The sequence below is a fragment of the Hemitrygon akajei genome, chromosome 8 (assembly GCF_048418815.1).
Source record: "Hemitrygon akajei chromosome 8, sHemAka1.3, whole genome shotgun sequence".
Taxonomy (NCBI): Eukaryota; Metazoa; Chordata; class Chondrichthyes; order Myliobatiformes; family Dasyatidae; genus Hemitrygon; species Hemitrygon akajei.
The window spans coordinates 151,383,695-151,409,947 of record NC_133131.1 but is presented as its reverse complement, the minus strand read 5'-3'; the positions used below and the strand labels follow the sequence as shown (position 1 = coordinate 151,409,947).

Genomic DNA, 26,253 nt, shown 5'->3' with positions numbered 1-26,253 from the left:
GAGAGCATTCTGACAGGCTGTATCACAGTCTGGTAAGGGGGTGTGGGTGGGGGCTACAGCACAGGACCGAAAGAAGCTGCTGAGGGTTGTAAATTTAGTCAGCTCCACCTTGGGTACTAGCCTACAAAGTACCCAGGACATCTTCAAGGAGTGGTGTCTCAGAAAGGCAATGTCCATTATTAAAGACCTCCAGCACCCAGGGCATGCCCTTTTCTCACTGTTACCATCAGGTAGGAGGTACAGAAGCCTGAAGGCACACTCAGCAATTCAGGAACAGCTTCTTCCCCTCTGCCATCTGATTCCTAAATGGACATTGAACCCTTGGACAATATCTCACTTAAAAAAAAATACAGTGTTTCTGTTTTTTGCATGATTTTTAATCTATTTAATATATGTATACTGTACCGTATAAAGTATAACAAATAAGATTTACTTATTTTTTTCTTCTATATTATGTATTGCATTGAACTGCTGCTGCTAAGTTAACAAATTGTGGTGAACTACATATACCTGTCTGGACACGCCCCCCCCCGCTGACTGCTCCTGTGGCTCCTCCCACGGACCCCGGTATAAAGGTGATTGGAGACACAGCCCTGGCCTCAGTCTCCAGGATGTAGTGTGGTGGTCATTTGCTGCTTGTTCTTTCTTCCAGCCAATAAAAGCCTATATCTCGTCTCATGTCTCCGAGAGTTATTGATGGTGCATCACAAATTTCATGTCATTTACCAGTGATAATAAACCTGATTCTGATTATGAATACCTCCACCCCATAACATCCCCCAATACTTTATCATTGACAGTCAGAGTGGCTTTATTTACAAACTCTATTATGCCTTACATTACATTATTGACACACAATCAAATAGATGTTTATAAGCTATCTTAAGTACGTACTTATATTTATTGATTTTCTTACATCCTTCATATACATGAGTGAAAATCTTTACATTACATTTCCGTCTAAATGCGTTTTTTAACTCTTGTTGTGTTTATTTTTGTGCTGCATGGAATCTAGAGTAACAATTATTTTGTTCTGCTTTACACACAAGTTTGTAAAATGAATTAAATGCACTGAACGAAGAATGGAGGGATATGGACATTGTGTAAGCAGAAGCTATTAATTTAGTTTGACATTTAATTAGTTTTGGGCCAGAGATCCTGTTCCTGTGCATTACTGTTTATGTTGCATCTCGTGGGATAGCTAATAATAAGCATTTTGACACCATCTTAAGGAGACCAGATTTTTTAAAAAAGTAAATGCTGGAAATAAATAATTTGAGGAGTATGTGTGGAGAAAAAACAGGTTAATGATTTTCCAGCAGCGTGTAGGTTCACCTCGTACAATATTCCATTTTCTGCCTTGGAGGACCGAGGCGCTGAGCCTAGGAGGACCTGCACAAAGCCCACCGCAGATCTTGCCGTGGAGAGCTCCTCGGTTTTCCCGGCGGTCTCTGCGGGTGACGGGCCGGGACGCGTGGGGAGGCGATGGCGCTCTACAACTTCAAGAAGATCACGGTGGTGCCGAGTGCCAAGGTGGGGTTCTGGGCCGAGGGACGGACCGACGGACGGACAGACAGGGGCAGAACGCAGGGACAGCACCCAGCCCGGCTGCTTGCTGGCCTGAGGGCACCGGTTCTGAGCTGTGAGGCTCCGGACACGTGTGTCTTTCTCTGAGTGCCAGCGGGTGCATTTGGAGATGGGGGCCCGAAAGGGGATAGTGCTGGGGTCCGGGTTGCAGACGGACTGAGGTGTTGGTGTGACAGGCGTGTAGGGTACGGGTGGGAGTATGGGAGAGGTTAAAGGGAATGGGGGAAACGAAGACACGGGGGTTGTGGTGGGGTTCCAGAGTGTTAGAGGGATGGGGTTTTAGGAGAACGGGGAGTTGGAGGAACGGATGGGTGAAGACCGGGGGGGGGGGGGGGTAATGAAGGTGGTTAGAGGAATTGAGGGCTGGGGATACGGGGAATGATGGAGAGGGACATGAATGTGAGTTATTGGTGTGTGTGCACTCAGACTGGAGTTGGTGGTATGAGGATTTTGGGGAAGGTGATCACGTTACTTCCACTTGCTGAATGGAGTACTGATCCTTAATTCAAATTAGCTTTTGAATCCCACATGACTGCAAATATCCTGTTCACTCTAGAGTTTTAAAAGAATACTGCAACCTTCCATAGTACCCTGTATGTCTAGGAATGTCTAAAGATTTAAAAGCTAATTTGAAACGTCAACTGTTTACTCTTTTTCATAGATTACCTACTGAGTTGTGTGTATTACTGTTATCTATGGAAGTGGGCATTCATAATTAATTAATTTAACTACCTTCTTTCTCTGCCAATGTTGGACATTTTAGTTTCTGTTAATCAGTTTGTACTTTGGATCTGAGACTTCAGTTTAAGAAATGGCAGCTGTTTGCATTTTCTACACTGTCACCATAACATCCTCGTGGTTAAAGGTTTCTACTGCCACAATGAATTTGATAAGTCTGTAGTTCCTGTAAACTTTTCTGTGATATCACAGAATGTTGGTCATTTGTCAATGTGTGATATTCCAGGCAGCAGATTTAATTTTGTTCCTTAGTTCAGCTTTCATTGTAGAAAAATAAAATATGCTTGTAGATATAGTAGTCTGAAATACAAAGTAAGGCTGGAAATCAGTTCAGTTAGCATCTGCAGGGAGGGAAGCATCCAGTGTTTTGAAACAGATCCATCGCTTATCATCTTAATTGTACAGACTTGCTGGAGGAGAATGTTGTGTTTGGATTTGTCAGTGATTTGCATTAACAGTGTAATGTATGCACTTCTAAGCCGCAGTTGGTTATGCAGTCCATTCTCAATTCAGTAAAACTATTTTGTTGTAATGTGGGATACTCAATGTGTAAATATGTTTAATTTGCCCAAAGATATGATTTCTGAAATAATTTTATTCATTATAATTGTTACTAATTGAACATCAGGATTGATGTGAGTGTCACAGCGTTGAAGAGCATCAATTATCTGAATTTGAAGTTATTGCCAGAAAGTATTTTTAATAAACAAAACTGATCTAAAATACTTTGCAGTTTTAACAAACCAGATTTAATGAAATGGGGATCAAAAGCTTAGTCAAAGAATTCACTCTAAGAAGTGGCTATATTTCATAAATGATGAAATACAGCTGGATACCTGACATAGTTGAATTAAGTTTGAGTCCAGAATTACAATTTGTCTATTCAGAAGTTGATTTCCTGTTCATTGAGCTTGAATGGAGCTTACTTGGAACAGTGTAAGAGGGTTAAGGCAGAGATGTCAGAATGAGTTGGAGAATTAAGCTGACAGGACAAAAGACAGTGAGACTGGCGGGGATAGAAGTGAGTGTAGTTGCTATTACTAAGGAGCAGGTGCTTGGGAAGCTGAAAGGTCTGAAAATGGATAACTCATCTGGACCAGATGGACTACACCCCAGGGTTCTGAAAGAGGTGGCTGAAGAGATTGTGGAGGCATTAGTAGTGATCTTTCAAGAATCACTACGTGCTGGAATGGTTCTGGAGGACTGGAAAATTGCAAATAACCCTCCATTCTTTAAGAAGAGAGGGAGGTAGAAGAAGGGAATCCCGAGTTAGCCTTACCTTGGTGGTTGGTAAGATGTTAGAGTCCACTATTAAGGGTGTTTAGATGCACACAATAAAATAGATCAAAGTCAGCATGGTTTTCTTAAGGGGAAATCTTACCTGACAAACCTATGGGAATTCTTTGAGGAAATACCAGGCAGGATAGTCAAAGGAGAGTCAGTGGATGTTGTTTCCATGGATTGACAAAAGACCTTTGACAAGGTGCCACACGTGAGACTGCTGAACAAAATTAGAGCCCATGGTATTACAGGAAAGATGTGATCAGGATTGAAGATTGGCTGACTTGCAGAAGGCAGAGTGGGAATAAAGGGGGCCTTTTCTGATCGGCTGCTGGTGACTAGTGGTGTTCCGCAGGGGTTGGTATTGGAACCGCCTCTTTTCATGTTACCTATCAATGGTTTGGATGATGGGCCAAGATTGCAGATGATGTGAAGATGGGGTAGCACATGGAAGCTTTTGAGAGGGTGCAGAAGAGATTAACCAAGATGCTGTCTGGATTAGAGAACATGTCTTAAGAGGAAAGGTTGTGCAAGCTGGAGTTTTTCCTCTTTGGAATGACATGATGATAGATGACTTGATAGAGGTGTATAAAATTGAGAAGGATAGATAGAGTGGACAACCAACAACCTTTTTCCCAGAGCAGCAGTGGCCAATGCCAGGGGACGTCCTTTTAAGCCTGTGGCAAGGATCGGGCCGGTTCATCTTGCTCCTCTGCTCTGTGCTGAACTAAGGGTCTGTGGCCGGACTCTCTTTGTGAACTTCAGTTCAGAAGGAAGTGTAGAGGAGCCTGTTATATTGACCATGGAATAGGTTTATATAGGTTAGAACAACATCATGGGCCAAAGAGCTTGTACTGTACTGTACAGTGTTCTGTGTCTGATATGAAACAGGCGATGTGCCACAAGAGAAGTTCTTGAATACATAATATATAGCAAATGACAGACTGCAGACAAGGTGTGTTTGAAGTGAGCATTCGTATTGTATTTCTAGTTAGTTCTCTTGAAGATTATAGTCGCACACTCCTTTGTAATAATGCCATTCAAAAATCAAATACTATGTTAAAATCTGATTGTGCTGTTAATGTATTCAAGTGTAACATGGGGAAAATTTAAAACAGCTGTTATCTTTCAAAAGAACCTTTTGATGTTATTACAAATTTATGGCTTGCAAACGTGCAGAATGTAGTTTTGATTGGAGTTGCTGTTCATGGTCCAACTTATTTTTTTATCTTTGTAATAGGACTTCATCGATCTGACATTGTCAAAAACCCAGCGGAAGACTCCAACTGTGATCCACAGACATTACCAAATTAACAGAATTCGTCACTTTTACATGAGAAAGGTCAAATTTACGCAACAAAACTATCATGACCGTCTTTCTCAGATTCTAACCGATTTTCCAAAACTTGATGTAAGTCATTCAGTGTTGTGTGAAGTATTAAATTTAGGCATATTTATGCTGAATGCTTTTTTTTCCCTGTAGAAACATTTAGATCAATGGCAAATAAGTTGTATCTATCTACATATACAGCTGTGACATTTATTATGCTGTTATTCACAGCTTTTGGTGAACGGAGCTTAAACACAAAAATGTCTAACTGGTTGTCATATAGAAAAATTGTGGTTTCTGATTAAAAATAGCTTACTTTTGGGAGGTGTGGGTTTGAAATATTTCTGCATACTAATATTAAGTATCTATTTATGTAGTAATGAACAACATTACTGGATTATTTAGATCCTGCATGTCATTGAATTAAAAAATTAATTTTGCCATCTGAAGAGTTAGGAGAGTGAATACAGGCTGCCCAAAACTTGGCTTTTAACTGCTCAAAGTCAAGAAAAGCAACACAGGATGTTTCCTTGTGTTCTAAAAATGGGCTTATTTGCTCCATTCACTCACTTAAGGGATGATTGTTTAGGTGCAGGTGTCTAGACTGTATAATCCTCTGTGAAAGGGAATTAGATAATTGCTTGAACAGAGAGCGTTTGTGGATCTGTAGGGATTCCTGGAGACGGTGCTTGACGTACCTTCTGCACTGTGTCACATGAGGGCAAGTAGATTTCACACTGAAGGTCAGGGTTCACCGCAGATCACAGGAGCTATTCCAGTCCCTTCTAAGTATACTCCCTCATTCCTGGAACCCTTGACCAGTTATTCCCTCTCTGATGTCTTTATACACTTCTTACAACTCTCAACTGCTCATCAGTTTGTGATTACTCTGAGCTCCTATATTCAGTGATATCCTGACCATGAGCATGGCCGTACTTCAGGATTTGTACCGAAATTGGATCACAAAGCTCCATTTATGTTTCATGTGTAATGCTCGTACGCAGTATCTGCGAAATGAAACAATTGGAGCCCCAGCTATATGGTTTTGAGTGACACTGATTCATGTATACAAGCTTCCATCAATATGACCAATGTTTTCCTTTTGTGTTGCTCAGTGTTACATCTCTGCTGATGCACACTTCTGTTTTTAACCTGACCTTTACTGGCGACACTCACAACAGTGAATTGTCCCACAGTTACTGTGTTGACAAGCCATTTTGGACTGAATGATCTCTTTGTCACCCTCTCTTGGATGTGGTGGAAGTTACTATTTCCCCCTCTTTGTTTGCCTGCCCAACTCTTTCCCAGTCAGGATTTCTGTACAGGAACAAATTTTATATTGGGTTTTGATTCATTATGGGGGTGCTGAGAGTAAAGATTTGCACTAGGTTCCTTGCACAGCAGTGGGGAAAGCATAGATTTGTGTCAGATTACCAGTAGGAGTGTGTGTGGCATCCGTTCGACTCATGGATCATGGATCTGCGTCCTCTGCAGGGCGCAGGCCTGGGCAAGGTTGTATGGGAGACCGGCAGTTGCGCACGCAGCGAGTCTGCCCTCCACGCCACCGATGTTATCCAAGGGAAGGGCAAGGGCTGATACAGCTTGGCACCGGTGTCATCGCAGGAGTTGCCAGAGCGAGGTTGAAGGCAACGTCGGACTGCCTTAGGGACTCCAGCTCCAGATTTGTCCTCAGGGTTTACTCCCTAAGCTTTTCCCATGAGTGGGTATGGCCGCAAGGCAGCGGAGGTTTGAAATCAGAGTTTTCCCTCTCTTAGATGGACTACCTTCCCAGGCTGGCGAGCTCCATCTACCGGAAACCAGTAGGAGTAGGGATGACAGATCATCATAAACTGAGTGATGGCTGGGTTACATTTCTGTGAATGTTCAAACTGAAGGACCAGGAGCATTTTAATAAATTGGTGTTCTGTGGGGTTAACACTCAATGGAGTACCAGCCTAAATACATAATTAGTGGTAATGGTAGTAAGACTAATTTCATTATCTTGTTTTCTAATCACTTTATTATGAAATAAATTTATCAAATCTTGGTTGTGGATTTTTTCTATGGATTTGCATAGTTTCATTTTTTTGGAGGAAGGATGTTCCCTGTGATATTTAGAGTTTGAGGTCGAAATATATTTTGAGCACAGGGTATCTTATAAAAATACAAATTTGTAGTCATCACGGTTGATGCTTTATAATCCTATTGTCAATTGGAGATTACTTTGGGTAATGTCAATGAAGTGGAACTTCCAGCAGAAGCTTCTTTTTGATACCAATTGATTTTTTTAATGCATCCAATCCCATGATATGTTTGGCTTAGTAAGGATGATAAAATTGAAGAATTCATCATTAAATAATTGAACAATGGCTTGAAATATCTGGAATTTCAAATAACTTTTATAACAAATTTAAATTAGTATAATTTCTGGCAGCTGTTTCAATGAGCTTGTTTAAGGAATTGTGAAACCTTTCTCTGTAGGATGTGCACCCGTTCTATGCTGACTTGATGAATGTGCTGTATGACAAAGATCACTATAAACTGGCATTAGGACAGATTAATATCGCCAAGAACCTTATTGACAAGTAAGATCTATATTTATCTCTATTTTTCATATAATATTGTAATGATTTTAGACCATGCATGAGATTGTTATAGAAACCAACAAATTACTACTTCCAGTTGGACAGTCTACTGTGCTGCAGTTGAATTTGAAAGATTCAAAGTTCCTTAATTCAAGTGAATTTGTACTCTTGTACAAACAGAAAAATATTTTGCTGGGTATTGCACCTTAATAAATAAAACATAACTAACTGCCTTATTCAAGTTTATGTTCTATAGACTAACATATGGCGTGATGTTCGTGGCAGAGTTGCTAGTTGATTTTTTTAAGAAATAAGACCAAACTGACGAGATCAAATCAAACATTTTAAAAGTAATTCTTCTATTTATTTATGTAATCTAATTTGTAATCTAATCACACGTCAGATGTTTATTTGGCTGCAGCTTTGAAGTGGTAATGCTCCTTCTATCTTTAACCTGTGAGGTAATCAGAACTCCAAGTACACCAATGAAAATCTGGTTTTCTAAGAATAGGTTATAAGTAAAGTGTAGGAGGGAAGAGGAAAGATGGCTAATGACAAAGATTTGTGGTTGGAAAAAGGTGCACAACTTTTGGGTCAATGTAAGATATGTAGATAATGAAGTAAATGGGTTGTAGCAGCAAACATAATTGACAAAATTTATTGGTGTCTCAGAACCTTGATGCATGAGGTCTGTGCCAATCCAAGCTAATCCTATCTGCTGTATAGTGATTATAGTTTATCCACTTATTAGCTCTTGATTACATTATACAAATTTTTAATTGAGCCTTAATCAAAATCCTCATTTTCAATTAGTGTTGCTAAGGACTACGTACGTTTGATGAAATATGGCGATTCTCTGTACCGTTGTAAGCAGCTGAAGCGTGCGGCACTGGGGCGCATGTGCACTATTCTCAAAAGACAGAAGCAAAGTTTGGAATATTTAGAGCAGGGTAAGTGCCGTATTTTCTTGCACTTGTTTATTATGGCTTGGGATCTTGCAGACCTTTGAAGTAATATTTTGCTTTGTAGCATCCTTTTTCAATATTTAGAAAATAAATTTAAGATTTTGTTTGTTCCTTGCCATCACTCAGTCCCAGGTGTTGATGTGCACACAAGTTCTAGCCTCCAAACCAATGAAAATTTTCAATATATTAACCTATCAGTTTCTCTAAGTCCCCTGATTTTGTGGTGTTTGGTACACATAGTTGTTATCTAAGGTTCACTGGATGAAAGGCCATGTCTTTTTTTAAATCTCTCATTCTTTTTTAATTCTCATACCTTAATGAGAAGTCATATTATCAAAAGTAAATTATTAAATATTTTGATGTTTTGTTATTCACAGATAACTCATCGTTCATTCACTTGCTCAGGTAGTCATTATTATATTGTGACAGTAGTTTTCCAAATTATGTAAAATAATGAGATCTACAGGCATCACTCATGTAGGTGAAATTACCTTGTAATGGTTCTCATCCTGGCCACATTTATGAAGGTTAACATTAATGGATCTACTTGCATCTTTCAACAATATTTCATTTGTTTAAAGTTAATAGCTTCTTACCCAGACAAGTATAATTTATAAGATGGGATTAATTTGAACTCTTTTTGTTCTGACCAGTTTTGAATATTTTAGTGAACAGAATGTCCAGTACCTTAATATCTAATAAGTGCATTAATATTTCTTTCAGTGCGGCAGCATCTTTCTCGTCTGCCATCAATTGATCCCAACACAAGGACTCTGTTGCTCTGTGGGTACCCTAATGTTGGAAAATCCAGCTTTATCAACAAGGTGTGTGCTCTGAAATAAAACATTAATGGATGATTAATCATTTATTAAAACAGTTTGATTTTAAAATGAATGTACATTTTCATCATTTGCAAAGATGATGAAAATGTTAAATCTATAATGTACAACACCCAAGTTACTGATGTGATGAATGCCTTGCTGTACTATTTGAAAAGCTGATTTAAGTTTGTTGATAATTAGTTTGTCCACTGATCAATGCCATAACTAAATTATTCCTAAAATAACATTGTCACGCTGAGTATGGCATGCAGTCTTATCCATATTGGGTAGCAATAATGAAATGCTATTATATTACATGCAGACATTTGTAGTCTAAGCAGCTCTAATTTAACGTTTGGTATCAGAGGATAAGAATGTTAACTTATTAATTATTATTACTGTTGGCCACATGCTGCTGTCCCTCCGCATTCCTCCCCAGCTCTATATCCCAACATGAGGTTCCCTCAGATCTTGAGGGAGACTTGTGAAGAAATTACAATGGCCCTAGCAGGTGCATTTTAAAATGTTTTTAGCCACGGGTGAGGTACCAGAGGATTGGAGGATAGCTAATGTTGTTTTATTGTTTAAGAAAGGCTCTAAGAATAAGCTGGGAAGTTACAGGTTGGTGAGCCTGACATCAGTCGTGGGTAAGTTATTGGACTATTCTAAGGGAGTGGATATATAAGTATTTGGATAGACAAGGGCTAACTAAGTATGGCTTTGTGCATGGTAATTGGTGTCTAATCTTGAAGTTTTTCAAGGAAGTTAGCAGGAAAGTTGAGGAAGGCAATGTGGTGGATGTAGACATGGACTTTAGCAAGGCCGGGACTTCAGGAACTGACTTATGTGGAAAAGTTCAATAGGTTAGGACTTTATTCCCTGGAGCGAAGGAGAATCTGAGTGGCGATTTGGTAGAAGAATACAAAATTATGAGGAGTATAGATAGGGTAACTGTAAGTATGCTTTTCCATTGATGTTGGATAAGACTGGAACTCATGGGTTAAGGGTGAAAATTGAAATGCTTAAAGGGATCATGAGGGGGGAACTTCTTCACTCAGAGAGTGGTGAGAGTGTGGAGTGAGCTGCCAGCAGAAGTGGTGATGTGGGTTCCATTTTAGATGCTTAAGAGAAATTCAGATAGGTACATGGATAGGAGGAGTATGGACAGCTATGGTCTATCAGTGGGACTGGTGGATTATCAATGTGGCATGGACCAGAAGGGCTGAAAGGCCCATTTCTGTGCTGTAGTGTTCTAGGACTGACTCGGTGGATCCTTTTTTTACTTTTGCTATTGATCACTTTTCAAAACAAATACAAAACGTTAGTTATATTAGTTTGGTTCAGTTAAGGCATTTCCCACAAGTTAGAAAGTGGTAATTTTAAATGAGCATATTAATTTGCAGTATTGTTATATTGTGGAGTTGAAGGAATATTGCATCATACATCTGCAATTATTGTAATTGCGACATTCAATCTATTTGCCTCTTCTGGAGATTTTGAAAGACCTTGAGGAAGAGCAAAGTCTTGATAATTCCCAACAGTCATTGCATCTGATTTCCTGTTTGTAGAAAAATGGTGCTTCCCATTGGTAACCAGGTTTTTGCTTAAATTTCTTTAGTTTTACTCATTTTTTAAACTTACTACACCTTCAGTCATTGTTATTTAAAAGTTGTTTTGTATTTGTGTTTTAACAACATATGCCTCACAGCTTCAAAATTGTAGTTGGGCAAATTCTCAAACATCGACATGCCTAGGCACTTATAAAACATTACTTATAAGTGCTACAAGGGGACCAATATCCTTGCAGGGAGGTTTGTTAGTGCTATTGGGGAGGGTTTAATCTAGATTTGCAAAGGAATGGGAACCAGAGTTTCAGAGCAGATAGTGGAGTGGGGGTGAAAATAAATGATGTTAAAAGTTCATGCAAAGTCACAAATAGAAGGGTTGTGTGTGTTGTTAATAATGTTCTGAGGTGTGTCTATTTGAATGCGAGGAGTATTGTGGGGAAGGCTGACAAGCTGAGGGTGTGGATTGACACATGGAATTACGACATTATAGTCATTAGCAAAACTTGGCTACAGGAAGGGCAAGACTGGCAGCTTCCAGGGTTTTGATGTTTCAGATGTGATAGATGCAGAGGGGAGAAGGGTGGGGGGGGGGGGGGGGCGGCTGGCATTGCTAGCCAGGGAAAATGTTACAGCATTGCTCAGGCAGGACAGATTAGTGGGCTTGTCTACCAAGGCCATTTGGGTGGAGCTGCGAAACAGGAAGGGTATGACCACATTAATGGGGTTGTATTATAGACCACCCAATAGTCAGCAAGAATTGGAGGAGCAAATCTGCAGAAAGATAGCAGACAACTGCAGGAAACATAAAGTTGTGATAGGAGGGGATTTTAATTTTCCACAAATTGGTTGGGACTCCCATGCTATGATGTGTTCAGGAAAGTTTTCTAGATCAATATATAGAGATACCAGCTAGAGAGGATGCAATATTAGATCTTCTATTAGGAAACGAGTTAGGACAAGTGATGGAAGTGTGTGTAGGGGAACACTTTGGTTTTATACCTACACTTATAAGCTTATTTTATAGACATATTTTTGGATTTTGACTTAAGTTGTTGGAAATGAATACCAGATCACGAGAAGCTAAAAACGGGAAAGACTCTGATCCTAATGGAAAAAAAGATGGTGATCCAAAATGATCTAAGCAACCTCCTTTAACTTTTGAAACAATGTGGGCACTTCTAGATGATAAACTTACTCAAAACTTTGCCGTGTTCGAAGGAGTTTTAAAGACGGTCGAGGATAATTTTAGATTGTTTAAACGTGCATTTGAACTGCGGCAAGCAACAATCTCAGAACTTGATGTAGGAGGTTGGCAGAGAGACTGAAGGATTACAACACTGGAACAAAATTTAGCTTTGATGTCGTAACAGCTGGATCGTTATAAATTCAAAGTTACCGATCTTGAAGACAGAATCTATGGATAATTGGTCTTCCTGAAGATGTTGAGGAGGGTGATCCTATTAAGTTCTTTTCTCAATTTTTATTCAATGTGTTTGACACAGAAGTTCTGGACGACCCTCCATTAATCGACCACGTTCATCGCACACTACGTCCAAAATCTTCTGATGGTTCTAAACCAAGACCAGTTATTGGTCGTCTCCATTATGTTCATATTAAGGATCGTTTGATACGTTTTGCTCGGCAGAAAGGCATGTTTGAATTTAAAGGTTCAAATTCCGCTTCGTTGAAGATTTTAGCCCCGAGGTTCATAAGGAACGAATGGCGCTTAAGCCACTGATGTCGGAATTCTTTCGAATGGGTCTCAGACCATTCCTGCTGTTTCCTGCCCGATTGAGAATTGTCCTCTCTGATAATTCCTGTTGTCTTTTTAAGTCATTAAGTGAAGCTCAAAAATTTTTCAACCAACAAACTTCCTCAGCTACAGTCTAATTAAGGTTCCACTTTCTTTTTTGGCTTTTACTTAAATTTTTCAGCTATTTACCAGCTTACTGATCTGATCAGTTAGAATGCGAGGGTTCTCTTTTTTGGCTTGTACTGTAGGTATTTTTAGTATTTCTAGATTAACTTTTCTGTTCCCTTTTGGGATTTTGCTTTTTTTTATTTATTGAAACTATTTAGTAGATAATTTGGTATTTGATTTTTTTTTGAACAGAGATGCATTCGCTCTTTTTTTACATTTTAAGACGTCGTCCTGCTTTCTTCTTCCCATAAGACTTTATTTTCTTGTTACGTCATTTTCAGTTGTTTATGCGTGAAAATAACCAACGACATGAATTGGCGTTTGTTTTCTCTTTTTTCTGAAATACTAGTATTTTAGTACTCTGTTTTATGATTTAAACTTTTTTTAAAAATCGCAGTAGTTTTTTTCTTGTTCTCTTTTTTGATAATTTTTTTCATATATTTTTTGGATTATAGGTGGCTTTTCTTTAAAAACTTTTATCTTTTGGGCTGCCATCAGGAGAGATTGGTGTAGATTTAGCTTTCGCTTGTCTCTTGGCCAATCTCTGGCCTATTTCTGGTTTACTGTGGGTGGGGGGAGGGAGTATTTCTTTTTTAGATTTTTTTACCTGGGCTATTTTGAAACTACTGAAATGTGGGATATGTCGTAACTTCTGGTTCTTCCTTGAACCTTTCTTCCTCTTCCGGGTTCATGAGTTTGTATTCTGGTTAACTTTTCACGTACCATATTATTGATTTTACTATGGTGGATAAGATTATTAATTTTGTTTCGTGGAATACAAATGGTTTAAACTATCTGATTAAATGGAAAAAAAAATTCAAAGTATTCCATAGAATGAATGCCCATATTATCTTTGCACAAGAAACTCTTGAGGAAAAAGGATGATCAGCATTTTTAGGTTTTGGAAAGGTCAAGAATATCATTCGAATTCTCAGGCCAAAGTGAAAGGAGTTTCTATTTTTATAGATTCTTCAATTTCATTTGTTCATTACGAAACAACTTCGGATCCGAATGGTAGATTTTTGTTAATTACTGGCCTACTCTGTAATAAAAAAAAGTGGTTATTGTTAATGTTTATGCTCCAAATGTTGACTATCCTGAATTTTTTAAACACTTATTTAGATCCCTTCCCAATTTAAATGACTATATGTTGATAATGGGTGGAGATTTTAATTGCTGTTTAAATCCTTCAATGGATAGATCTAAGTCTAATCAGGCACTTCTGAATAAATTGGCTACCTTTATTCTTTTATGCTTGATTTTGGAATTTCAGAAATTTGGAGGTTTTTGCATCCAAAGGATAAAGAGTTTTCATCCTTTTCCCATGTACGCCACAGTTATTGTAGAATTGACTACTTTTTTTAATTGACTCTCGTTTAATTCCCTCTGTTATTGACTGCAATTCTGATTCCATTGCCATGTCTGACCATGCGCCCCTGAAACACTCTATTAAATTAATGGATACACCTTCTAGTTTTGGACAATGGCGATTCAATTTTGTATTACTACAGGACTCGGGCTTTGTGAATTTCATTAAGGAACAGATTGATTTCTTCTTTTCAGCAAACTCTATGGAAGAAATTTCCAGCGGGGTTCTATGGAATACTTCTAAAGCATACATTCATGGGCAGATTATCTCATATTCTGCTGGACTGAAAAAACGAATTAATAAAGAGATTTGTATGTTGGTTGATAAGATTAAAGCAATCGCCAAGAAATATTCTATTGCTCCTAGTCACGAGCTTTATAAAAAGAGGGTCGAACTTCAAATGGAGCATAGTTTACCTTTAACATCCTCGATTGAAAATCAATTAAGACTAGGAGTTGATTTTAAATACATGGTGATAAATCTGGTAAACTATTGGCTAATCAATTGAAATCTGCTTCGGTTAAATGTCAGATTATTAAAATCCGTAAACGAGATGGAACTATGACGGTTGATCACGATGAGATAATTCAAGAATTTTACACCACCTTATATCAATCAGAATTTCCCGATGACCTCACTATAATGCACAAATTCTTAAGGAAATAGAATGTTCTGAAATTATCATCTAATGAGCGTTTAGTATTAGATGCTCCTATTACGGAACAAAAAATAAAAGATGCTATTTCCTCGATGAATTCAGGTAAAGCACCTGGCCCAGATGGCTATACTTTATCCCTGGTTATGTAGAATCTTTAAGGATGCATTATTTCTAGGTAAATTACCACAATCTTTTTATGGTGCCTCTATTTCCTTAATTCTTCATTTCATTTTTAAAATCTTTTCATTGATACATAATCTTCTGCAGCTATAAAATGATACAAAGCTTCAACAAGTTGATATATATACACAAGTAATAAAGCTGAAAAAACATCAAAAAAGGATAATATATGATAATGAAAAAAACAATTTATATAAAGAAAAGGAAAAAAGAGAACCCCAACTTACTAAAAAAAGAAACCCCACTAACTACAAGAGAAAGAAAAAGAAAAAGGAAAAAAAAAATTAGGAATCAACTCCCGGAGCAATACGACTTGCCATTGTCCATATACATTAAAAAAAAGAATCATCAACCGCCAATTCATGTTTATATAAAATAAAATTGGAAGGAAACCATATAAAATAATTCAAATTAAATGATAATATTTGGCAAAAGAGCCCCATCTTCTCTCAAAATCATATCAAGGATCAAAAGTTGGGAGACTGTAGGTCTGACACGGTGGTCAGCAGCACAGGAGCGCCACAGGGAACCGTACTCTCTCCGGTCCTGTTCACCCTGTACACATCAGACTTCCAATATAACTCGGAGTCCTGCCATGTGCAGAAGTTCGCTGATGACACGGCCATAGTGGGATGTGTCAGGAATGGACAGGAGGAGGAGTATAGGAAACTGATACAGGACTTTGTGATATGGTGCAACTCAAACTACCTGCGTCTCAATGTCACCAAGACCAAGGAGATGGTGGTGGACTTTAGGAGATCTAGGCCTCATATGGAGCCAGTGATCATTAATGGAGAATGTGTGGAGCAGGTTAAGACCTACAAGTATCTGGGAGTACAGTTAGACGAGAAGCTAGACTGGACTGCCAACACAGATGCCTTGTGCAGGAAGGCACAGAGTCGACTGTACTTCCTTAGAAGGTTGGCGTCATTCAATGTCTGCAGTGAGATGCTGAAGATGTTCTATAGGTCAGTTGTTGAGAGCGCCCTCTTCTTTGTGGTGGCGTGTTGGGGAGGAAGCATTAAGAAGAAGGACGCCTCACGTCTTAATAAGCTGGTAAGGAAGGCGGGCTCTGTCGTGGGCAAAGTACTGGAGAGTTTAACATCGGTAGCTGAGCGAAGGGCGCTGAGTAGGCTACGGTCAATTATGGAAAACCCTGAACATCCTCTACATAGCACCATCCAGAGACAGAGAAGCAGTTTCAGCGACAGGTTACTGTCGATGCAATGCTCCTCAGACAGGATGAAGAGGTCAATACTCCCCAATGCCATTAGGCTTTACAATTCAACTGCCAGGACTTAAGAACTTTTTTTTTAAAGCTATTATTAATGCTTTTTGAGTTAGTGATTTAGATGCATATCATATTATTACTGAGTTAAGTATTGTATGTAATGAGTTTTTGCTACAACAAGTGTATGGGACATTGGAAAAAAAATGTTGAATTTCCCCATGGGGATGAATAAAGTCTCTCTCTCTCTCTCTCTCTCTCTCTCTCTCTCTCTCTCTCTCTCTCTCTCTCTCTCTCTCTCTCTCTCACTCTCTCTCTCTCTCACTCTCTCTCTCTCTCTCTCTCTCGCTCTCTCGCTCTCTCGCTCTCTCGCTCTCTCGCTCTCTCGCTCTCTCGCTCTCTCGCTCTCTCTCTCCTCTGATTGTTTCCAAACTAAGGCATGATGTTACTTGAGAAAACCACTGAATTGGTAGAATTTATTATTTATTTTTACTACAAAAAGATAACCTCTCACTAAAGATTGAACAAGATTGGGAGAGAGAACTTAATATGACCTTTATAAAGGAAGATTGGTTGCGAGTTCTGAAAATGGTCAATTCTTCTTCGATATGTGCCAAACACTGTTTAATTCAATTCAAAATTGTTCACCGTTATTATTTAACGATGGAAAGACTATCTAAAATATTTCGTAACATAGACAATTACTGTGATAGGGGTAAAGCTGAATTAGCCACTTTGTCTCATATGTTCTGGTCATGTCCTTCATTAAAATCTTTGTAAAATTAATTTACAACCTAATACATTAATTGTTCTATTTGGAATAGTTCCGCATCATATTCAGGGTATTTTATCTTCAGACCAACATGTAATTGCATTTGTTACATTGCTGGCAAGAAGGGCTATTTTATTAAAATGTAAAGATACCTCTGTCCCTACCTTAATTCTTAAAAAAGATAAGGATCCTAGTGAATACGCATCATGTAGGCTTATATCCTTATTGAAAGTGGATTCTAAGATCTTTACTAAAATATTGGCAACTAGATTGGAGAATTTATTGCCTCAAATTATTTCTGTTGATTAGACTAGATTTATTAAAAACCGCTATTTGTCCCTTAATATTAGGCGATTAATGAATATTGTTTATACTCCCTCATCTAGAATTCCAGAATGTGTCATCTCATTGGATGCCGAGAAAGTATTCGATAGAGTTGAATGGCCATACTCATTTAGTACGCTTCAGAAATTAATTTTAGCCCACAATTTATATCTTGGATTAAATTGATATATTTTACCCCTATGGCTTCGATACTTACCAATAATATAAGATCTCCTTTTTTCCAGTTGTGTCATGGCACTAGGCAAGGCTGTCCACTTAGCCTATTGTTATTTGATATTGCCCTGGAACCTTTAGCTATTGCTATTTCTGACTCACCTACTATACTTGGCATTTCCTGTGGGAATGTGATACATAAGTTATCATTATTTGCAGATGATTTGTTACTATATACTTCGAATCCTGAGTAATCCATTCCTGCTGTTATATCCCTGCACGCTCAGTTTAGTAACTTTTCTGGTTACAAACTGAATCTTAATAAGAGTGAACTTTTTCCTTTAAATATGCAAGTTCCAATTTATAGACATATACCATTTAGATTGGTTACGGATTATTTTACTTATCTAAGTGTTAAAATTACTAAAGACATAAGGATTTATTTAACGTCAATTTTTTACCTTTAATAGACCAGGTTAAGCAATCGCTTATTAAATGTCACTGATTGGTTGAATTAATGCTATTAAGGCGATTATTTTACCTAAATGCTTATATCTTTTCCAAGCAGTACCAATCTTAATTCCTAAATCCTTTTTTGATACTATTGACTCTAAAATTTCATCTTGCATATGGCAGAATAAAAATCCTAGGTTAAGTAAAAAATAATTGCAGAAATCAAAAAAGAACGGTGGCCTGGCACTGCCGAATTGAAGATTTTGTTATTCGGCAATTAATATTCGATATTTAATATTTTGGACACAAGATGTGGATATTAATGTCAATCCACAATGGGTTAACCTTGAATGTAATTTTGTACAAGGATTTTCATTGGTTTCCATCTTAGGGACTTCGCTTCCCGTTGTTCTTTCTAAATTGAATAAACAAATGGTTAATCCAATAATTAAACATACATTACAAGTATGGTTTAAGTTTCATAAATTTTTTGGTTTGAATAAATTTATTTTATCAAGTTCCATTATATCTAATTTTTTCTTTCAACCCTCTGTCATGGATTAAGCCTTTTTGGTATGGAAAATGAAGGGTATAATATGTTTTAGTGATTTATTTTTGGATAACTGTTTCATGTCTTTTGAACAGTTGTCTAATAAATATAATTTGCCCAGATCCCATTTAAAAAAAAAAGATATTTACAGGTCAGAGATATTTTGAATATGATGTTACCTACTTTTCTGTTTTCATATCCAACCGATACCAGGGAAAAAATTTTAGGCTCAAACCCTTATCAAAAGGGTTTAATAGCAATAACTTATGACATGATTATGAAAACACAGTCAGATATATCCAATAAAATTAGAAATGAATGGGAGAAGGAACTTCAACTTTCTTCACCTATAGAGAAATGGGAGAAAAATTTTCAATTAGTTAACTCTTCTATTTGTGCTAAACGTACGTTGATTCAATTTAAAGTGGTGCATAGGGCTCATATGTCTAAAGATAAATTAGCTTGTTTTTACTCTCATATAAATCCAATCTGCGATAGATGTCATTCTGAGGTTGCCTCTTTGACTCATATGTTTTGGTCTTGCCCTCTTTTGGAAAAATACTGGAAAGATATTTTTGATACGGTCTCTATAGTTTTCTACATTGATTTACAACCGCACCCTATCACTGCAATTTTTGTTTTATCAATGATTGATCTGCCCTCTTCAGCTAGGCGGATGATTGCATTTGCTACTTTAATGGCTAGAAGATCTATTTTATTGAATTGGAAAGAGATGAATCCTCCAACTACTTCTCAATGGTTTTCCCAAACCACATCCTGTTTAAGCTTAGAAAAAAGTAGAAGTGGTACCTTTGATCGGTTAAATTTGAAGAAACTTGAAGGCCGTTTATCCAATACTTTCATAGAATGTAATTTGACCTTTTCCAATTCCATTATATTATTTATTATTTTGAGTAGAGGAGTGGAGTTGACGACATTAGCAATATTATCTGATATAATAGAATAGCCCAGCTTAGTTTTGTTTAGTTTTACTTTTGCTTAGTTTAGTTTACTTTGATTTTTCAATTTGGGTTTTTTTTTTCAACTTTTTATTTCTTTGTATGTTGTTTATATCAAGAGTTTGGGAGGTCAATTATATTGTTGTTACTTATAGTTTCCACTTACATGTGTTAATTGTCAACAATGTAATCCCACTCCCTTTGTTCTATTATGACCGCTATGTATTTGTCTTTGAAAAATTCAATAAAAAGATTGAAAAAGAAAGAAAGTCCACACAATAGTCAGCGAGAATTGGAGGAGCAAATCTGCAGAGAGATAGCAGGCAACTGCAGGAAACATAAAGTTGTGATAGTAGGGGATTTTAATTTTCTACATATTGATTGGGACTCCCATGCTGTTAAAGGTCTAGATGGGTTAGAGTTTGTAAAATGTGTTCAGGAAAGCTTTCTAGATCAATATATAGAGATACCAACTAGAGAGGATGCAATATTAGATCTCCTATTAGGAAACGAGTTAGGACAAGTGACGTAAGTGTGTGTAGGGGAACACTTTAGTTCCAGTGATCATAACACCGTTAGTTTCAACTTGATCATGGATAAAGATAGATCTGGTCCTCGGGTTGAGGTTCTAAACTGGAAAAAGACCAAATTTGAAGAAATGAGAAAGGATGTAAAAAGTGTGGATTGGGACAGGTTCTCTGGCAAGGATGTGATTGGTAAGTGGGAGGCCTTCAAAGGAGAAATTTTGAGAGTGCAGAGTTACATGTTCCTGTCAGGATTAAAGGCAAAGTGAATAAGAATAAGGAACCTTGGTTCTCAAGGGATATTGGAACTCTGATAAAGAAGGAGGGAGAGATGTATGACATGTATAGGAAACAAGGAGCAAATAAGGTGCTTGAGTATAAAAAGTGCAAAAAAAAATACTTAAGAAAGAAATCCAGAGGGCTAAAAGAAGATATGAGGTTGCTTTGGTAGTCAAGGTGAAGGATAATCCAAAGAGTTTCTATAGGTATAGTAAAAGCAAAAGGATAGTAAGGGATAAAGTTGGTCCGCTTGAAGATCAGAGTGGTCGATTATGTATGGAACCAAAAGAAATGGAGAGATCTTAAGTGTTTTTTTTTGCGTCTGTATTTACTAAAGAAACTGGCATGGAGTCAATGGAAATAAGGCAAACAAGTAGTGAGGTCATGGAACCTGTACAGATTGAAGAGGAGGAGGTGTTTGCTATCTTGAGGCAAATCAGAGTAGATAAATCCCCAGGACCTGACAGGGTATTTCCTCGGACCTTGAAGGAGACTAGTGTTGAAATTGCAGGGGTCCTGGCAGATATATTTAAAATGTCGGTATCTATAGGTGAGGTGCCGGAGGATTGAAGGATAGCTTATGTTGTTCAGTTGTTTAAAGAAGGCTCTAAAAGTAATCCGGGAAATTATAGGCCGGTAAGTTTGACGTCAGTAGTTAGGATCTACAAGTATTTGGATAGACAGGGACTTATTAGGGAAAGTCAACATGGCTTTGTGCGTGGTAGGTCATGCTTAACAAATCTATTAGAATTTTTCGAGGAGGTTACCAGGAAAGTGGATGAAGGGAAGGCAGTGGATGTTGTCTACATGGACTTCAGTAAGGCCTTTGACAAAGTCCCGCATGGGAGATTAGTTAGGAAGATTCAGTCGCTAGGTATACATGGTGAGGTAGTAAATTGGATTAGACATTGGCTCAATGGGAGAAGCCAGAGAGTGGTAGTGGAGGGTTGCTTCTCTGAGTGGGGAGGCCTGTAATTAGTGGTGTGTTACAGGGATCAGTGCTGGGTTCATTGTTATTTGTCATTTATATTAATGATCTGGATGATAATGTGGTAAATTGGATCAGCAAATTTGCTGATGATACAAAGATTGGAGGTGTAGTGGACAGTGAGGAAGGTTTTCAAAGCTTGCAGAGGGATTTGGACTGGCTGGAAAAAGGGGCTAAAAAATGGCAGATGGAGTTTAATATAGACAAGTGTGAGATATTGCACTTTGGAAGGACAAACTAAGGTAGAATACACAAGGTAAATGGTAGGGCACTGAGGAGTGCAGTAGAACAGAGGGATCGGGGAATACAGATACAAAATTCTCTAAAAATGGCATCACAGGTAGATGGGGTAGTAAAGAGAGCTTTTGGTATATTGGCCTTTATAAATCAAAGTATTGAGTATGAGAGTTGGAATGTTATGGTGAGGTTGGATAAGACATTGGTGAGACCGAATTTGGAGCATTGTGTGCAGTTTTAGCCACCAAATTACAGGAAGGATATTAATAAGGTTGAAAGAGTGCAGAGAAGGTTTAGAAGGATGTTGCCGGGACTTGAGAAACTGTGTTACAGAGAAAGGTTGAATAGGTTAGGACTTTATTCCCTGGACTGTAGAAGAATGAGGGGAGATTTTCTAGAGGTATATAAAATTATGATGGGTATAGATAGAGTGAATGCAAGCAGGCTTTTTCCACTGAGGCTAGGGGAGAAAAAAACCCCAGAGGACATGGGTTAAGGGGAAAAGTTTAAAGGGAACATTGGAGGGGCTTCTTCACACAGAGGGTGGTGGGAGTGTGGAATGAGCTGCCAGATGAAGTTGTAAATGCAGGCTCACTTTTAACATTTAAGAAAAACTTGGACAGGTACATGGATGAGAAGTGTATAGAGGGATATGGTCCAGGTGCAGGTCAGTGGGACGAGGCAGAAGAATGGTTCGGCACAGCCAAGAAGGGCCAAAAGGCCTGTTTCTGTACTGTAATGTTCTATGGTTCTATGGTAATTGATGTTAATGGAAAATAGCCATGTAGCTTTTATTTACATGTCTGAAAAATAACATGGGTATACAATACCTGCATTTGAGCCACTTTAACCTAGTCACACAGTCAAAGTCACCCCAAAGCCTGTGCATCTTTTCTGATCAGTGACATTGTAGTATTGTCATCTTGGTTTGTTGCTCTGTGATATAATGGAAGGCAGTATTCTGATCTCAAGCATTTAGACCCGTGACTTTCTGGAGTTTGATATTGAATAGCTTTTATGGGGCGGTCTGCTTTCCAGGCAAACAGATCATGAAAAGAATATATCCAATAAAATATTCTTGATACCCTTGAAATACTTTTGACATCTCTTAAACTAATTGATATTTGGTTAAAGTTGAGCTTTATGGGAAAATATTTTAAAGTGAACAACTGCATATTTCATGCATGATTCTGATGAAGAAAGGCATAAATGTTTCTTTTGTTTTTAATTTGTGAAAAACTTTGCTAGACGGATTATTTTGGGATAAATACTGCATTGTTTGGGTTACAATGGTGTGAAACAATGGCAATTTTGCAGATTCTGTAATAAGAATTGGCAAAATTCATAACGTACACTGCCATTTTTTAAGGCTAAACATAATTTAATGACTCAATAAACATTTTCATTACTTTTCAAAATATTCTGATTTCTGGTTTGTGTTTAAAAATTTGCAGCTACAAATTAACTGGTTTAATGTTTACTTGCAGATTACTCGAGCAGATGTTGATGTACAGCCATATGCTTTTACCACAAAGTCATTATTTGTGGGACATATGGATTACAAGTATCTACGCTGGCAGGTTAGCTTTCACAAACTTGTTTCATTTACTTTATAGTATAACTGATAGGCCTAGCCCAGCAGAGAATCACGGCTCAAGTTCTGTCCTTCAAGATTTACAGGAAAGTTCACACATAAGCATATTTTGAATTCCTTCTTTCAATTTTAAAGTATTGGGAATTGTGGTTGTGGCTTTTCTGACCCAAGAAATTATTAACAATTTCAAAAGATGTCAGTATGTTCAAAGTACATGTGTCACCATATACTACCGAGATTCATTTTCTTGCAGGCATTCACAGTAAGTACAAAGAGATGCAACAGAATCAATGAAAAACTGCACACAAAGATGGACATGCAATCAATGTGCAAAAGATAACAAATTGTGCAATATCGAAAAGGAAAAACATCTTGATAATGTAGAGAAAAGCTGACTCTTTAATTGGCTTTGGATTGTAGCTGCTGATAATTCTTGTGGATTTAAAGGGACACTTTGATCAAATGATAGAGGAGTACATTTCTCAGTAGAACAGAGTGAAGGACATGTTTCCCAACTGGATTAGAATCAAACATCTACAGTTAATTCAGTAAATGTAGTGAGATGGTTTCAGCGATGACTAATGCTCTATTGTGTTCGTAAATGAGAAGCAAAATAATCTGAGAACAGGGTGGTACTGAGTGATATCCTTCTGGTTCAGGTGGTTGATACTCCGGGCATCTTGGATCATCCATTGGAGGAGCGGAATACGATTGAGATGCAGGCGATCACCGCACTGGCTCATCTCCGGGCTGCTGTTCTGTATGTGATGGATGTGTCTGAACAGTGTGGCCACACTGTGGAAGAGCAACTAGATCTCTTCAAAAACATTAGACCTCTCTTTGCCAATAAGGTAAAGCATTAATTTTGAGTATGCAACATTTAGTTGGATATTTTAGATGTGATGACATACACAAAGACTGTGTAAGCAAACCCTTGATATTTTTTGCTGTCTCTGGGCTAATTCCGTTGCTTTAATTTGAAAAAGTTTATGCGGTCTTCAGAATGTTAAGCAAAAGATGTGCATGTACAAAGTTTAACTTCGATAATTTGAATGAAAAACATTCCAGCACTGTGCAAGGAAGAGAAGAAATTTATCTCAAATTGTAGCAAATATTATCTTGCAATCAGCATCACTAAAGCAGGTTAGTGTCTTATTTAATTGTTGTATGAGAGGCTATTGGTGAATATAAATTAGCTGCTGGTTATCTTATTTATGACAGTGACCACAGTTCAAAGCAATTTACAAGCTGTAAAGCATTTTGGAACATTGAGGCAAGGTTGAGGAAAGGCGTTCCATAATCTATTTGGAGCAAAACTAAACACTGGAAATGGAAACGTGAACATAGTGTTTCTGTTCTGTACGACTAAAACAGCTTTCCACAAGTTTGCTTACCTTTTACTTGATCAAATAACAAAGGGAGGCAAATGGAATGTAGAAATTACCAGCAGCTTTACTCATATGTTTAAGCATAACTTGGGAAAATTGTATTGACAAGAGTATGCCTGTTAATGTGGAGACAGTGGTGGTTTTGTGAAGCTCCATTGTTCATTTGTGTTGGTCTTTTAAAAATTTACATGTGATCTTACAGTTGAGGAAATCTGGCACTTAATTTTATTGATTTTCTTTGTTTCAGCCCCTGATTATTATTGCAAACAAATCTGATATAAAGAGAATAGAGGAACTTTCTGAAGAACACAAGGTTAGTAGTTTTGCTAATCATATTGCAGCATTAAAGCCGAGCCTCGCACCAGATCGCCTGTAATATCCACTTTAGGAAGTATTACTTTACGTTTTAAGAAGTTGTCATCCATATTTGTACTCAGTTTTATTTTCAACCAAAGCTGTTTGACATTTTCCATTTCTTGAAGACATACAAACATTTGAAAATATTTTGATATTTATATTTCTTGTTCAGTTTCAACTGTGACAATTCAATCACAATTACATTTTATTTTCGCAGAAAATCTTTGCAGATTTGATGACAGAAGGAATCACTGTTACAGAGACAAGTACTTTGACAGAGGAGGGTATCATTAAAGTAAAAACTGAGGTGAATGCATTTGAGTTTCTCATTTCAGTTCGGTGTGGTTTGCATTTGAATCCTTTTGATACAAGCTTTCTGCATCATTATGACGTAAAGATTAGTTTTTAAATATAATGTAAATATATTCAGAGGAACTTGGAGTAGATTTCAATTGCAATTGAATACTGGGGCAATTAGTTTTCTTTATTTGCTGTACTGTAATCTTATTTCAGTACCTCTTAAATTCTTTAGAAAAAGAATGAAGTTAACCAGACTGCATTTGTTAATCTTGAAAGGTGGCAGCAAGTTTTAAAAGTCACACTGCAAAAATGTTTTGGTTTAAAAAAATGGAGGAAGCTACCTACAGCTATTTAGAATTATAGTATCATACAGAATAAAAATAGGCTATTTGACCCACTGAGCCTGTGCTGACCATCAAGCACCAAGTCACAATACTCCCATTTTCTTCTCCTTTACATTGCCGTCAATTCCCGCCAGAGTATACGACTAACCTACCTTAGAGGCAATATTTAATAGACTAATCCAAAATGGGAGAAGATTAGAACACTCAAGGGAAGCCTCGAGTCACAATGGGAGAATGCAAACTTTATACAGGAAAGTTGGGATTGAATGTGGGTCACTGGATCTGTGAGGCAGTAACTTAACAGCTGAAACATCCTATTGCCCTCCTATTTTAGGTTAATTTAGATTATTCCACAGGATTAATTTAATGTTTTGTGTTGTTATAATGATATCTGAGATTTCTGTTATTTATGTTTTTGTCTTAGAGAAAGAAATGTCATTAATAATTTTGGTCTACATATTCCCTGCCAGGCTTGTGACAGATTGCTTGCACATCGTGTTGATACTAAGATGAAAGGTAAAAAGGTGAATGATTTATTAAACAGACTTCATCTAGCTGTCCCAGCAAAGAGGGATCAGAAGGTGAGTTAAAACACTTTCCTGCTATTGCTAAGATATAGACTTGCAATTTAACACATAATTAACAACTCTAATATTTTTCAAAGAAATGTAGCAGTATTACAGTGGAGTAAATGGGAACACAGAGGCATGAGAGAGGAGCTTGCCAAGGTTGATTGGAAAAGGTCACTAGATGGGATGATGACAGAACCGCAATGGGTG

At 37.6% G+C, this 26,253-nt stretch overlaps 1 protein-coding gene across 1 annotated transcript in view; it reads left to right on the top strand.

Moving 5' to 3' along the window:
- Positions 1–1,422: 1,422 nt before the first annotated feature.
- Positions 1,423–26,253, top strand: part of gtpbp4 (GTP binding protein 4) — a 39,670-nt gene continuing 14,839 nt past the window's right edge. Inside the window, exons 1-10 of the mRNA XM_073054846.1 lie at positions 1,423–1,533; positions 4,847–5,017; positions 7,418–7,521; positions 8,335–8,471; positions 9,210–9,310; positions 22,979–23,071; positions 23,745–23,936; positions 24,721–24,786; positions 25,048–25,137; positions 25,945–26,055. Of these exons, the coding sequence (XP_072910947.1) occupies positions 1,486–1,533; positions 4,847–5,017; positions 7,418–7,521; positions 8,335–8,471; positions 9,210–9,310; positions 22,979–23,071; positions 23,745–23,936; positions 24,721–24,786; positions 25,048–25,137; positions 25,945–26,055 (1,113 nt within the window). The 5' untranslated portion in view covers positions 1,423–1,485. The remainder of the gene's footprint in view (positions 1,534–4,846; positions 5,018–7,417; positions 7,522–8,334; positions 8,472–9,209; positions 9,311–22,978; positions 23,072–23,744; positions 23,937–24,720; positions 24,787–25,047; positions 25,138–25,944; positions 26,056–26,253) is intronic.